At 51.1% G+C, this 14,341-nt stretch overlaps 3 protein-coding genes across 3 annotated transcripts; 1 reads left to right on the plus strand and 2 right to left on the minus strand.

The window, feature by feature from the left end:
* Positions 1-391: 391 nt before the first annotated feature.
* Positions 392-4,521, plus strand: RNF5 (ring finger protein 5). Its single transcript, XM_036766324.1, has 6 exons — positions 392-600; positions 3,253-3,271; positions 3,381-3,493; positions 3,603-3,657; positions 3,744-3,861; positions 3,970-4,521. Exons 1-6 carry the CDS (start codon positions 461-463, stop codon positions 4,065-4,067), a joined length of 543 nt encoding a protein of 180 aa, XP_036622219.1. The 5' UTR covers positions 392-460; the 3' UTR covers positions 4,068-4,521.
* Positions 4,522-4,679: 158 nt separating this feature from the next.
* On the minus strand, positions 4,680-8,002 carry AGER (advanced glycosylation end-product specific receptor). The gene is made up of 11 exons (XM_036766318.1): positions 7,812-8,002; positions 7,428-7,528; positions 7,117-7,309; positions 6,919-6,983; positions 6,725-6,812; positions 6,371-6,559; positions 6,064-6,194; positions 5,678-5,819; positions 5,292-5,318; positions 5,064-5,193; positions 4,680-4,984 (listed from the first exon to the last, which is right to left on the minus strand). The coding sequence occupies exons 1-11, from the start codon at positions 7,861-7,863 to the stop codon at positions 4,888-4,890; spliced, it is 1,215 nt and encodes a 404-aa protein (XP_036622213.1). The 5' UTR covers positions 7,864-8,002; the 3' UTR covers positions 4,680-4,887.
* Positions 8,003-8,645: 643 nt separating this feature from the next.
* On the minus strand, positions 8,646-14,244 carry PBX2 (PBX homeobox 2). The gene is made up of 9 exons (XM_036768970.1): positions 13,739-14,244; positions 12,763-12,836; positions 12,165-12,412; positions 11,875-12,065; positions 11,577-11,712; positions 11,217-11,370; positions 10,721-10,809; positions 10,427-10,513; positions 8,646-10,292 (listed from the first exon to the last, which is right to left on the minus strand). The coding sequence occupies exons 1-9, from the start codon at positions 13,957-13,959 to the stop codon at positions 10,200-10,202; spliced, it is 1,293 nt and encodes a 430-aa protein (XP_036624865.1). The 5' UTR covers positions 13,960-14,244; the 3' UTR covers positions 8,646-10,199.
* Positions 14,245-14,341: the final 97 nt, after the last annotated feature.

The following is a 14,341-nucleotide window of genomic DNA, read 5'->3' on the forward strand; positions in this document are numbered from 1 at the left end:
TCCAGAAGAGGAAGTGAAGAGAGGGCGGGGGCGGGAGTTGATTAGGTTATTAGCCGGTAGAATCTTATGTTCTGGAGCCAATTGAGCGCAACACTTAGCAATAGGGGACAAATGATGGTGATGCCAGGGCGGACCCTCCTTCTCCGCGGACAGTAGGGTCTGCCAGGGCTCATTTTACGGCTAATCCTATGACGCAGCATCTTGACTGGCGACTACTTTGGCCAATAATCGCTGTTCAAGGGCGGGGCAATACGTGCCTCTCCCACCCCCCCCGACTGTTGTCCAATCCTCTCCTTCCGAGCACGATGTGACTGGTGGATAGGATCACCAATGGAGTCTCGAAGACCTTGACGGATGACCAATGGGCGCGAACAGGGGGGCGGGCTTTTCGGACCATCGGGGTTTGTGTATGTGTTTAGTGGGGGAAGACCTGGGTTGCGGGGGCAACAGTTGAGAGGCCATGGCAGCGGCCAGGAAGGAGGACGGGGGCTCCGAAGGGCCAAACCGCGACCGGGGAGGGGCAGGTGCGGCCTTCGAGTGTAACATCTGTCTGGAGACAGCGCGGGAGGCGGTGGTCAGTATGTGCGGCCACCTGTACTGGTGAGAGCCCCGGGACACACCCCCACACCCCACCCCTCCACTCCCAGCGTACTGGTGAGAACCCCGGGACGCGAACTCATACCTCCACCAGAGCCCCGGGACACACACACACACACACACACACACCCACCCCTCTTCCCATACCTCCACACACGCTCCCCTCTTTACTGGAGAGAACTCTGGGACACTTACATAGCCCTCTGCCTATCCCGAGCCCTAGAACTCACCCCACCCCCCATTCCCAACATCCAACCCCTCTGGGACACACACACACACTCATAGAGAGAGCCTTAGGAGACAGACAGACAGACATAACATCTGCTGGGCACACTGTCATTAGTCTTATGTTGACACAAGATTGCGACACATCTACAACACGCACTCCTGCTGGCACTGATGTGAGAGCTGCAGGAGACAGAGGGACACGCTGTCAGCAGCCCCAGGACAGCCACCTACACATCTCACACCTTTAAAGGGGTGAGAATATCATGGAGACACACACACACACACACACACACATGCACCCCTACGAGCTCTTAATATTGGTGTGTGATATATGTGTGTGTGTGTGTGTCTGTGTATATAAATACATATGAAATATCCCATTCCCAATGGCACCCCTGTCTATACTGCTGACAGCCTCAGGAAGTGCATACACACACACACGGACACTTTCCAGTGCCCTGGGACATTCACACATACTTGTTGCACACAACTTTGGAGGTATATATACACACATACACACACGTATACTAGTACTGCTGATGAGAGCTTGGGATCACATATCTGTGCTGTCGACAGCAGGGGATACAGACATACCTATACCTATACTGCAGTGAAGGGGGAATGGGAAAAAAACGACATACCTGTGCTGATGACACCTGAGATGCACAACCAGTCTATAGTTATAATAGCCCTAGGAGGGACAACAACTCAATAAATAATCATTAAATATCCACAATGTGAAGAGCAACATGTTAGTAGGTAGGTGTTGGGGGCGATAACAAAGTTTAGGTAAGAAATGGTCCCTGACTTCGTGGAGCTTCCAGAGGGATGTGACAGGCATACAAATAATATATAAAATAATATATGAAAAGTGCACAAGAGGTTCAAAACCAAGTGCTATGTGAATGTGCTATCCCTGGAGGGCGGCAGTAAGGGAAGGGTTTAAGGAGTCACTCCAGTAATTGAACTTAGACGCCTATGGGACATGGTGAGCAAATGCATGGAGTTGTGACAGCTGCTAGACCAGTTTGGCTGGAGAGTAGATGTAGGGGAAGGAAGTGAGGTTAAATTGCAAAGATAGGCCATTTCCCAACTGTAGAAATCCTTGAATTCCAGGCAGAGGTTTTAGGGAGCCACCAAACAATTTTGAGCAGAGGAGTGACTTGACCAGTGTATAAAGAAGACTGGCTTGGCAGTGTGGGGATGGATGGGAGGAGGTGGGAGGGAAGTAGTGGGAATAAAGAGGAGAGCGTTGCTGAAAGGAAAGATATAGAGGCGAAAGTCAACTGATTGGATATGACGGGTGAAAATAAGGAAGGAATATAAAGTAATTCTAGTTTTGAATATGGGAGACTGTTTGGATGATGTTTGTTGACATTGACAGAAATAGTGAAGTCCAAAGGAAGAATAGGTTCGGGGGGGAAGATGGGATCATAGGATTTACAGCTGAAATGAACCTTAGAAATTATTTAGTTCAGTGTCATTTTACTGATAAGGAAACAGATACAGTTAAGTCAAATGTCTGCCTAAGGTTATGCAGGAAACAGGCCAGCACAGATTCAAACCTGATTCCTTTGACTTCAAATCTAACAGCGTTTCTGCTACATAAATGAACTTAGATTTAACTAAAAATTGTTCAATTGGAAATTTTGGTCCGACAGCCAGGTACAGAGCCGTTTGTGTAGTTGTAGATATAGTTAAGGAAGGGCTCCAGGGCTGGAGATGGGGGTTTAGGGATTAGTCTTGTAGCTGTGATAGAGATTGCCCAAGGAGAGTGAAGAGGGATAAGAACAGAACTTAACCTGGAGGGTTGGGGAGAGGAGCCAGCAAAGGAGACAAAGAAGGCATTAGAGGCAGGAGGAAAACCAGGGGAGTATGGTGTTTCAGAAGTCAAGGGAGGAGATAGGTATCTTTTCTTTCTTTCTTTCTTTTTTTTTTTTTGGAGGTGGGAAGGCAGGGGAATTGGGGTTAAGTGATTTGCCCAAGGTCATACAGCTAGTAAAGTGTGTCAAGTGTCTGAGGCCGGATTTGAACTCAGGTCCTCCTGACTCTAGAGCCGGTGTACCACTGCCCCGAGATAGGTATCTTGAAGGAGGGGTTATTCAGTCTAACTGAAGCAATTGCATTTTTTAATGTCACTTTGAGAGATCAGTTTGATGTGAAGTGGTAGGGGCATAAATCAGATTGTGAAGGGTGGGTGCTGAGGAAGTGACACAAAGTATTGGCAGGGGAGACTTAGGGCATTTGGGGTAATATGAATACATTTTGGAGTGAGAGAGCAGACACGTTGAAAAAGACCGAGAGGTGAAGGGATGTACATAGTAATGAATGGTAAGGGGAGTGGGGATGGGAGGCAGTTGGGGCCTGGGGCCTCTGTGTGTCTTCTATCTGCAGCTATTCTGACCTCTGATCTCTCCTCCCACCAAGCTGGCCTTGTCTCCACCAGGTGAGTGGATGGAGAGGGATGGGGAGAGGGGGTTGAGTACTGAGAAGTGGAGAGGCCCGGGGTGTAGAAACCCCCACCGATTTACTGTATACTCCACTTGTCTCCTCAGTGGCTGGAGACTCGGCCTGAAAGACAAGAGTGCCCTGTTTGTAAGGCTGGGATAAGCCGGGAGAAGGTTGTCCCACTCTATGGGAGAGGAAGCCAGAAACAGCAGGACCCTAGGTGAGAGGGAGTGAAGGAAGGGTGAGTCAGGCTCTGGGGATAAGGCTCTTAAGCCTTGAGAAGAGGTGGGTGAAAGCTTCCTTTTGTAATCTTTCTTCATCTCCACCAGATTGAAAACACCACCACGTCCACAGGGCCAGAGGCCTGAGCCTGAAAGCAGAGGGGTGGGTATTGATTTTTCCCGTCATGGCTCTGTATCCCAAAGATTTCTCCTTTATCACTCATATCTCTCACCTCTTCATCTTCACAGGGATTCCAGACATACGGTGATGCTGGAGGCTTCCACCTTTCTTTTGGTGTTGGCGCCTTCCCTTTTGGTTTCTTCACAACTGTCTTCAACGCCCATGAACCTTTCTATAGGGGCCCAGGTGAGAGCCTTCTTCACAGAGGTTTCTTTTCCCCAGCATAAGAGAGTCTTCTAGCCCCATTCTTTGGGACAAGAGATTCTTTTCTACAGCTCTTGATTTTCCTTTTAGGTGTAGACCTGGGACCCGGACGTCCAGGCTCCAGCTGGCAGGACTCCCTCTTCCTGCTCCTTGCCATCTTCTTCTTTTTTTGGCTGCTCAGTGTCTGAGCTGCCCCCTCTTAGGGCCCTCCCCCAACCAGAGGGAGAATCAGTATTGGGGGACCTCAAAACCTTTTTTTCTAGGTCTCTGCTGTCTGCTGGCTAAGGCCAGACACAGCCTCCCCCAACCCCATCCCATGAAGTGTGAGGGAGAGGGAACCAGCTGGGTACTGAGTGGGAAAGCTGGAGAGCCTTTTTGTCTCTGGTTGCTAAGCTCAGATGCAGCTTCTCTCCCAGCTTGGGGGGAGGGGGTGAGGAGATGGCCTAAGGGGACTGTCTACTTTCTCTCTACTTCTTCCCAACTTCCCCTATTTGGAAGGAAGAGGAAGTGGTCTTTAATTCTCCCCATTTTTGATTTAATTTAATTTTCCCCTCTATGCCTAGGATGGGTTCTGTCTCCCTACCCTCATCTCCACCTCACTCCATAATTTGTAAGGAATTCAATAAAAAAAAATTGAAAATATGTCTGTGAGAGCCTCCCAAACCACCCCCCCTCCCCTCTCCCCCTCTTCCCCCCCCCCCCACCTCATCCCACTGCTTCCTGCTTCTTAAGAGCTTTCTGATTTGATACCTTTCCTTTGAGGTTCTTAAGCTTGTGAAGGAGTGAGACACACACAGGGATAGGACTGTCAGATGTTTAATAATCATTGTTTGGATGAGTGGGCACAAGCAGGGAACAGGCTGAGCTCTCAGTTCATGTGACAGAGATTGACTTTTTAGGGTAAGTAGTGGAGATAGGGAAGGGAGACTGGAGTCAGGGGGAATAGCATCAGGGCAGGGGAGGGGGAAGAAGAAGATGGATGGAATCAGATGGGTAGCCAAGGGTTGCTCAGGGCCCCCCTGCATTGCTCTCAGATGTTTCCTGTTCTTCAGGCTGATTTAGTTCTGCCCGCTGTTCCTCTTCCTCTGGGCACTCAGGAATCTTCCTACAGGAGGAAGATGGGAGAGAACTCTGGATGTTGGCTCCTGCCCTCTGGCCTTAGACTTCCCATTCCCTCCGCTTACCTCTCTTCTCTGTGGAGCCACTGCTGTCTTTTCCACAAAAGGATTCCCACCAGCAGGGCAGCTATGACCAGACCACCCAAAACCCCTAGAACAAGGGCCAGTAAGCCTAGTCCTGGGCCTCCTTCAGAGTCTGTGGGGAGATGACAAAACTTAATGACAGAGAGAGGGAGCAGCTTCTATGTTACTCCCACTTTGCCTCACCAGCCCCCACATGTCCATGATCCCTACCTTCCACTTGGCCATTTCTTCTAGTCTCTGAAAATCAAAATGGGTCTTAGTCAAGAGGATTAGAGCTGGAATGGGGAGGAGGGTAGGGAAGAGGTATTCCTCCTGAATCTTTTTTTTCTCTCCATCCCTTGGATTTCTTCCTCTCCACGCCCCCCCCCCCCCCCCCCCCCCCCGGCATTTTCCCCTGCCAAACACCCTTGCAGCCAAGGATTTTTTTCTGGCAGTGGAACAGGAAGCTCATTGGGCAGAGTGGCCTGGACAGAAGCAGGCTTCTGGGAGCAGTGTGGAAAGTGGGAGCTGGGAACGAATGGAGAATTGAGACCTGAAGTTTGCCCTCTCTCAGTCTGTTCTGGGATTGAGGGATTGGACGGGAGGACGTCTCTCACCAATGATGCTGACACTAACACCAGGACTTTCTCTTGACCTTTGACTTTGGTCAGTGGCTACACAACTGTATATTCCTTGGTCTTGGGCTCCAACCTCAGGAAGAAACAGTACAGAGCTGGGGGCAATGGCTAGAGGAGAACCCTGAAAAAGGATGGGGAAGGAGAGATACTGGGTGGTTACCAGGGTTTCCCTCACCATATGTTCCCATTTCTTTGTTTTTCAAGTTTCCTACCCCCCTCCCCAGTGTTTCTGTAACTGTTGCCCCCTCTTCCCTCCCCAATACCCAGTCCAAATCATTGGTCTCCAGCTCTTTCACATCCCAGTGCTTCAGGTTGCTTTCCTTTTCATCAAACCCACAGTACCACCAAGGAACTGGGTCACTCACATCCTTGAGCCAATGGATTTGTGGTGGGGGCTGGTCAGGGACCTCACAGGTCAGGGTTATTGCCCCTCCAGGGGCCACTGCTCCACCCTCTGGCTCTACTACTAGTCGAACTTCCTCCAAGGGTGAGGGCTCTGGGGATGGGAATGGCAGTTACATCCCCTCTGCAGCACATTGCTTTTCGTCTTGAGATATGTGCTCCTCACCCTCTTGCCCCCACCCCTTCCACCAAAGACCCTGTATACACAAGCCTATAGATTCCTTCTCTGTCTCTGAAATCACAGAAGTTTCTCTTCCACTCAACTCTCACCCCAAACACTGGGTTGGATAGGAGCTGCGTGGAGGGCCCGTCGTCCAGGGGCACCAGGACTGAGGCTAAGGCTGCAAGAAAAGGTGGGGTTCAGAGGGCCTCCTCGGGCTGGGGTCATTGTCAACTCTGACTGTACTGTGAAAAGTCCTGTGTCAGGGTATCTTCTGGTCTCCTCCCTCACAGACACTCCTGGTGGGGAAAGAGGGAGACTATCATGTCCCAAAAAGTAAAGGATGAGGTATGGGGGGGAAAGGTCCATGGCAAAGAAGAAGGCTTTTAAGATGGGGGAGATCACAGGGAGAAGAAATATACCTTAAGCTACAGAGAAGAAGGCTGTTTTGAGGTAGCACTCACCTTTCCCATCAGGCACCAGGGCTTTGCCATCCAGATGCCAGCTAAGAGTCCCTGCTGGGTATCCCCCTTCTGACAGGCATGTTCCTACCTGGTACACCAGAGTGACCTTATCACCCTCCATCTTTACCAGCCGGAGTGCCCTCTCCAGCCCTCATGCACCATTGCCCCCTTGGGTCCCTCTTCCATTCTCTTACTTTGTTGGGGATCCCAGCAATGAGTTCAGAGGCAGGGTCCACTATTTCTGGCTTCCCTGGAATCTCTAGAGAGGAAAATAAGATCAGGGGCCCTCAAAGGATGGTTCTCACATCCTAGGTAGAGGGTGCTGTGGGTGTGGGAGAGGAAGCCTCAAGCTCGAGGGTACTGAAGATTACTAGAGTTCTTTTTGCCCTTACGGTAGACACGGAGTCGATAGTTGGACTTGATCTCCTTCCCTTGGCGGTTGGTTGCCCTGCACCTGAACGTCCCTTCATCCTGGATCCCAACAGCTGGCAAGAGGAGGGAGCCATTGGGGATGACTCGAGCCACACTCTCCCAAGGGTCCCCTTCAGGAGAGAGGACTTTCCAAGCTTCAGTCCGACCTGTGTTCTGGGGAGACAGTTTAGGAGGCTTCAGACCTTATACGGAGGAGGACAAGTAATTGGATAGGGGAACGATTTCATGTGGACCAGAAGGCAAGGAGGCTCAAGATAGGACCCTTACTTACCAGTTTCCATTCAAGTTGCTGGGGTGGTTTCCTAGGGGCTCCCTTACAGGTCAGCACCAAGGGCTCCCCAATCCTGGCTGAGATGTTCTGACTGCCAACCACTGCCCCCAAGGAGAAAGCATATGTTGGGGGTGGGAAGGGGGAAGGCCAGAGATATGGGACCGAGCCAGGACAGGGTTGGGGGCCACTAATGAAGTAGGATCAGACAAGGAAATGGCTAGGGAAGGAGGACATGAGGGACAGATCTGGGAGGTAGGACAGTTTTTGAAGAGGAGGAGGGATGATGGGGGAGTTAGTAGCAGTTGGATGGAGTAGCAGGGGGCATGTTCAGTGAAGAAAGGGAGTACTCAAGGTTAGGGGGGCTTATCAGGGGGAGTCCCTCACCCCCTATGCTAAGGATCAGCACCCAGGCTCCTGTGGATGTCAGAGATGCCATCCTGTCTTCTCTCCAGTCTCCTGGCTGTTTGACCCTTTTACCGTCTTGCTTACTACTCCACGTAAAGCCAGCACCCTGTCTCTCTCCTCCCCTTTTTCTCCCAATCTCCTCTGCCTGGCCACCCAGGGAATGCCAGGAATTCAGCTGGGTTCTCAACAAGGGCCCTTGACGTACCAGGAGAAACTGTTGTGTCCCCCAAACCAGGAACTGCTGGCTCTCATCAAGGCCACACCCATGGGGACTGGGGAGAAGCATGCTCTAAATCTTGGCACCCCCAAGCCAAGCCACTGAAGACTAATGGGCATACCTGAGCCTGTCCTAAAAGAGGAGAGGCTGCTAGATAGGACTAGGGACAGGCCTATTCTCCCTGGGAGAAAGGGTAATGAATTGGAAAAAACTAGGAGAAGGAAAAGAGCTGGGCAAGGGGAGTTGGCTAACACTTTTAACTAACATTTACATATTGATTCATGGTTTATAAATTTTTTTAAATTTGTGGCACATACATGTATATATACGCTTTATTAATTTTTACCTGTGAGGTAAGTAGTGCTAGTCCCTGTTTCATAGATGAGGAAACTAAAGGTCAAAGAGATTAAAATGGCTTGCCCAAAGGTCACATAACTAGTGAGTGGTGAAATCAAGGGTCAAACTGAGGACTCCTGGACCTCCAGGCCAGGGTTTGTTCCACTAAACCATGATGACACCAGATTTGTGGGGAAGAATGTAAAAACATAGGGAAATTCAAGTTCTCACATGTGTGATAAAAAAAATTCTCCACCAAACCCAGGGAAAAAAGAAATTTCTTTATTTAAAACTGCCATTTGTTCTGTGAAACTACAAGTTTACAAGTGAGGAGATAACTGCCCCCCCCCAACAATCCCCTTTGCTCCCTGACCCCACCCCAGATCACCTATAGTGGGAGGAGTACTCTCACCCCAACACACACACCAAATCCTGAGGATGTTTGAAGGGTTTAGCCAGGAGGGGAGAGGGGTGGGGATATGGGACATTTCTAATATTCCTTCCCTCCACACTTGGCCCCTGTTGCCCTCCCTCCTCCCCATAACCCCTGATTTTGGGGTGAGAACAGAAACCTCATTTCTGGGGAAACTGAGGGAGAGACAACAAGTGTACCCTCCTCTTTAATATATTTGGCAATGAGCCCCCCAACCTCCCCCCTCAAGCTAGAATAACAATAAAATAAAGAAAAAATGCAAAAACAGATATTAAGATGTGTTAGTCCCTGGGAGAGGGGGCAGGGATTTTACTTTTTCCTCCTTCAAAGTCACTAAATCCTCAGCTGTGTTAACCCACTCCCCAGTTACTTGCCCTGGGAAGGGATACATGGGAAGGTCATTTATCCCCTTTAGTCACCCTATTACCAAGCATCTGGGATAAAGAAGCAGACCGATTTGCACACGCAAATGAAAAGCCTCCAGTACTCAGCAAGGTCTGAAGGGTGGGTTTTATTCCCCTCTTTCAAGAGACTGTGCTGATCAGACTCCCTGATGGACCCATTTGGGGAGTGGGGTTGGCTGGATCCTCTTAGATTTGTTTGCCCATCCCTCCTACAACAGGACACTCCTGGCTATAACCCTAATATGGGAAAGGAAGAAACCCAAAGAGTCAATACATTTACCCACACCCCTCCCCCCAGAAAAAAAAACTAAATTAAAAATTAAAAACAAAACAAAACAAAAAAACCAGATGAATCCCAGGTTTTCTTTTTCTTTTTTTTTTTTAAGAAAAAAAAAATCCAAAGCCCAGTCAACATTTCTCTAAAGTAGCAGAAACTCCCTCCGAGGTAGATATCTGAGTCAGACACTCTTGTCCACCGAGCGATTCTATTGGTTTAAGATGAGCTGCATATGAGGTAATAAGAGCTGTCTTAGGGGGCAGGGGGCGGGGTGCACAGGGGGCATGGCCTGTGTCCTCTGTCCAGAAATTTTGTCCCCATTTTTGGCGTCACTAGGAAGGCAGGGTGGCATCTCTGCCCAATTCTAGAGTGGATAAGTGGGGTGGGGTGGAGTGGGGAGGGCAAGAGAATAAGTCATGTCAGAGAGAGAGAGAGAGAGAGAGAGAGAGAGAGAGAGGAATAAGAGAAGAAAAGAAGCAGGGTAGAGGGCAGGGATAAGGGGAAAACAGAGAAGGTCCCTTGGGAGAGCCTTCCCACCCTGTGGTTCGCACCCCCAGCACTAAGACGCCTTCTTCATGAGGAAAAACCCCATTTGCCCCTCTGCCTTGTGCTTCTCCTCCGGATGGGGTGTGAACACTGGATGTCTGGGGCCTCCCCAAGAGTCACCCCATGTGCCCCCACCCCTGAGACAGAGACTGGATCAGTTGGACGTGTCAGAGTGAACGCTCCCAGGTCCCTCTGTTGGGGATGTCACTGAAGATGGGGTCACTGCTTCTTGCCAGCCACCATTAGCCTAGGAAAGGAGAAGGACACACAGGATTGCAAGGGAGGAAGTTCCCATGTTTTGAGAAAGGGTGTGGAAGGAGAGTGTAGGGTACATCTCTCCGATCCTGGGGAGAGTAGGGGTGGTTCTATATACAGACTCACCCTCATTTCCCGGGGGCTGTACATCTGGCCTCCCCCAAGGCTATCCCCGTAGCCCCCAGTGCCCATTGAATGACGGAGCGATTCCACCTGAGAGAGGCAAAAGGAGGGGTGAGGGGAAGAGGGAGCTGCAAAAGAAAAGCTGCCAAAAGCCATTTTTCCAGAGGAAAAGGGAGACCAGGGCAAGAGAAGTGGTTCTTACACCCTCGAATTACAAGATGAAATGCATGTGGGCATGTTCTAGGATGTGGTGTGGGAGGAAGGTATTGAGGAGACTCATGGCCTTGTGCAACTGACCTGGGAGCTGGGGTAGGAGTCTCCATTGAGCCCAGGCATCCCTAGGAACATGTCTCCAGATCCTGAGAGGTTGAAGGAACCACCAGAGCCTATGAGGAAGCAGAAGAATGAAGAGGAAGATGGGAAACTCACAGATTTGGATTCCATTTCTTCTACCTAGGATCTCCCAAAGCACCACAGAACTGTTTCCTTAGTGGGTTTACTTCCATATGCAAAGGATTGGTGAAAAATATTGTCAATACAGAAAGGGAAGATTTCACTTTCTCATTCCCTCCAAACGGACCCTTCCCACAGACCTTCTCTGCTAGAAGAGAAGGCAAGGGATATGTTCTCTAAGATGGCTTGTACTATACGCTGTGATATGTTCCAAACCCTGTTTCATTTGGTCACCTTCACCCAGATAGGGTCCCTTTCTGCTATAACTTGGATCAGACAGGAAAAGGAAGCAAATTCAGGGAGTGCAAACCAATGGAACAGGAATGATGGGAGGTCCAACCTGCAGAAGAGGGAGGTGTAGGGGAGCTGGCACGGCTATGCCCCCCTTGAGTGACAGACACAGCAGTTTTCACTGCGTAGATATTTGCTTCTTCCTGGAACTTCCCGATATTCTTCTTATATCTGATCCGCTTGTTGCCAAACCAGTTGGAGACCTTTGGGGTGCAAGGGAGAGGAGAGGAGTAAGAGGGAGAGTAGCATTTTCTGAAGCACCCCCCCAACTTGGCTTCCCTCCTTTCTTCCCCCCCTCCAAGAGTCAACAGACTTCCCCCCAGTTTATCCTTCTCTTGCCAACTCTTCTCCCTTCTCTCTCTCCTCAGGATACAGAAGCCTTTCATTCCACAGTACCTGACACCATTACCTGGGAGACAGTGATCCCACACTTCTTGGCGAGCTCTTCCTTGGCCTCTTCACTGGGATAAGGGTTACTCAGGTGGGAGTAGAAATACTCATTTAAGACCTCAGTGGCCTGTTTGCTGAAGTTACGGCGTTTTCTTCTGCAGGGAAAGGGAGAGGGTTTGTGAGAATGCTGGAGCCCCTAAGAGATGGATATGTGGTGATCGGGAGGGGTATGGTTGGTGGTGGTCAATAAAGGGGAGAGGGCTAGTAAAAGAGGCATGGGCTGGGGCAGGGGGGATCCTAGATTTCAAAATCCCTACCTGGCATCCAGAAACCGTGAGCGAAGGATCATGACGGCTTCACATGTGCTCTGCTTGAGCTGCATCTGAATGGCACTGAATTTTCGGTGGATGATGCCAACCATACGCTCCATCTCCTTGGGAGCAACAGGCCGGGTACGACTCTGCTCTCGAAGCAGGTTCATCACATGAGTGGTGAACTCATTACAGGCCTAGGTGGGTGACCAGGGGAACAGGTTGGTACACGGAGACCCCTACCACAGCCTCCCAATGCCCCTGTCCTTGACCTGGCCCAAGGGGCTTCTCTGTACCTGTTCATACTTCTCCAGCTCAGAATGGTAGATATGACGGATCTGGGCCAGTTTACTTCGATAGTCAGAGTGTTCAATGGAGTTGTCTGGAGACACTCCACCCCCGGAGGCTGCTGCTGCCGCAGCAGCGGCTGCAGACCCTCCTCCCTTCTCTGGTCCTGCCACCCCTTCTGCCAGAAGCATGTTGTCCAAACGCATCAGCTGGGGGTCCACGGGCTCCTCCTCCTGTGAGCTTCGGATACTGAGGCCTGCCATACAGGATGAAGCATTGGGGCTTCAGGGTGTGGGTTCAAATCCCTTCTCCAACATTTACTACCTGTGTAACTTTGAGCAATTTCATTTAACCTTCCTGGGCCTTAGTAACGTCATCTGTAAAATGAGGGGCTTGGGAGCTCCTTTTAGCTTTAGGTCCACGGTAGCTAACTACCTAGCAGGCTCTTCTTCTTTTCCTTGGAGAACTCTGCATATAGTCCCCCCGCCCCAGTTCCTTTTCTACCTTCCCACTCTTCAGGGCCCCAGACATCCTCCTGTTCCCCCTGCCTCTATTGTGAGCTTGATTTCATTCCCAGGAAAGGGGTGTGAAGGGGAGCATACATACCCGTCTTCTCTTTGATCTCACATAGGACACTGAAAAGAGCAGGCTTCATTCGGTGGCAATTCAGGGCATGTTTCCTGGGAGAGGAGGGGGAGGAAGAGAAGAATGAGGGAAGGAGAGAGAGATAGAAGAGTCACTGTAAGAGGTATGTGGGAGCTGGGGAAGAGGTGGAATAAGCTGAGGGACCAGAACAGAGAGAGAAGTTGGGATGGGGATGAAGGAAACAGAGACACGGGGCCAGAGCAGGGGACCAGGTCAGCCAGGGATGGAGTGTGTGTATGTGATGGTAGGACTCAAAAATGTCTCCACAGATTGAAAAGTGTTCTGGGACAAGGGGGAATGAGTTCGAAAGGGGTATGGAAGAGTTTGGGAGGGTCATTGAGAGTTATAGGGGAGATAAGTGGTAAGAGAGATATGGGGGCTAGACTGAGGCTAGGAGTTTGGGGGGTCCCTAAGAGGAAGTAAGAGGGGATCTCTGGGGAAGGGTTGAGTACAACGATAGCTTGAGGGAGCTGGCAGTAGGGGAGCAAGCTCAAGTGGGAAACTTTGGGGATCCTGGCATCTAGATTAAATGATAGGGTGGAGATAGCCAGGAGGTTGAGACCAAGTGATTCCGGGATGGTTGTGGGTGGGGGTACTAGAAGCTGTGATGAGAAAAATCCCAGACTGGGTACTAAAAGGAGGCCTTGGTTATTTCAAGGGGTTTAGGGGTTACTGAGAGGTCAGGAGCCGGATTGAGCACTTAGGGAGTTCACAAGCACCTTAAAGAGATTGTGGAAGGCAAGTCTGAGGGGGCCCAGCTAACTAGGAGTTCCTTAGAGTAAGGGGCTGGGGAGGAGGTAGAGTAATTGGGGGGACTTAGGAAGGGCCAAAAGACAGTGAGAGGACTGCAGGGGGTCAAGGATATGGGGGAGGGTCCCAGAAGCCCGTCTGTGTGAAGAGATCTCAGATTTGGAGAAGGGTTTGGGGGGGGACTCACTTGGCCTGGGCCTCATCCAGGCTTTGGTCGGTGATGGTCATGATCTGCTGCAGGATGTCCCCGATGTCCTGCTTTCCCCGTCCTCCTGGGACCCCCCCAGCACCCCCTCCGGGTTCTCCACCACCGGGAGGTTCCCCAGGTCCTCCTGGCTCCCCACCTACTAGCCCCAGGCCTCCCCGGCCCCCGCCTGGAGGGGGTGGCCCTAGTAGCCTTTCGTCCATGGCTGGGGGGGGCCCCCCTCCCCCCGGAGCCCCCTCCCTGATCAGCCCCTCCTCTCTCCTGGGTTCCCCCCTTTTCTTGAAAAATTGCTTGGGCCGATGCTCCTACTGCCACCACCCCTTCCTGTCTCCCCCTCTCCTGGCTCTCTGGGGGGCCCCTGCCTTGGGGGGAGCTCTGGGATATGGGCTGGGCCCCCCCAGAGGAGACTCCGGCCCCCGGCGGCGGAGAAAATGGAGCCGGAGAGAGAGGAGGCCCAGGCGGGGGTGTGTGTGAGAGAGAGGGAGGGAGGAGGGGGGAGGCTGGGGGAGGGGAGACTAGGAGGAAGAGGAGGAGAGAGGAGAGGAGGAACAGGGAGGAGTTGTGGGCGGAGAGATAGACCAAAGA

The sequence above is a fragment of the Trichosurus vulpecula genome, chromosome 7, assembly GCF_011100635.1.
Source record: "Trichosurus vulpecula isolate mTriVul1 chromosome 7, mTriVul1.pri, whole genome shotgun sequence".
Classification (NCBI taxonomy): domain Eukaryota; kingdom Metazoa; phylum Chordata; class Mammalia; order Diprotodontia; family Phalangeridae; genus Trichosurus; species Trichosurus vulpecula.

Coding starts and splice junctions, on each gene's coding strand:
- PBX2 (XM_036768970.1), bottom strand. CDS start 13,959: ATGGACGAAAGGCTACTAGGGCCACCCCCTCCAGGCGGGGGCCGGGGA. Junction 10,810..11,216: donor TACACCTCCCTCTTCTGCAG/GTTGGACCTCCC, acceptor GCTTCCTCATAG/GCTCTGGTGGTTCCTTCAAC. Junction 10,293..10,426: donor ACAGCCCCCGGGAAATGAGG/GTGAGTCTGTAT, acceptor CTCCTTTCCTAG/GCTAATGGTGGCTGGCAAGA.
- AGER (XM_036766318.1), bottom strand. CDS start 7,863: ATGGCATCTCTGACATCCACAGGAGCCTGGGTGCTGATCCTTAGCATA. Junction 6,813..6,918: donor TTGCTGGGATCCCCAACAAA/GTAAGAGAATGG, acceptor CTGGTGTACCAG/GTAGGAACATGCCTGTCAGA. Junction 5,319..5,677: donor TGTTAGTGTCAGCATCATTG/GTGAGAGACGTC, acceptor TTTGATTTTCAG/AGACTAGAAGAAATGGCCAA.
- RNF5 (XM_036766324.1), top strand. CDS start 461: ATGGCAGCGGCCAGGAAGGAGGACGGGGGCTCCGAAGGGCCAAACCGC. Junction 3,658..3,743: donor CTGAGCCTGAAAGCAGAGGG/GTGGGTATTGAT, acceptor TCATCTTCACAG/GGATTCCAGACATACGGTGA. Junction 3,862..3,969: donor ACCTTTCTATAGGGGCCCAG/GTGAGAGCCTTC, acceptor TTTTCCTTTTAG/GTGTAGACCTGGGACCCGGA.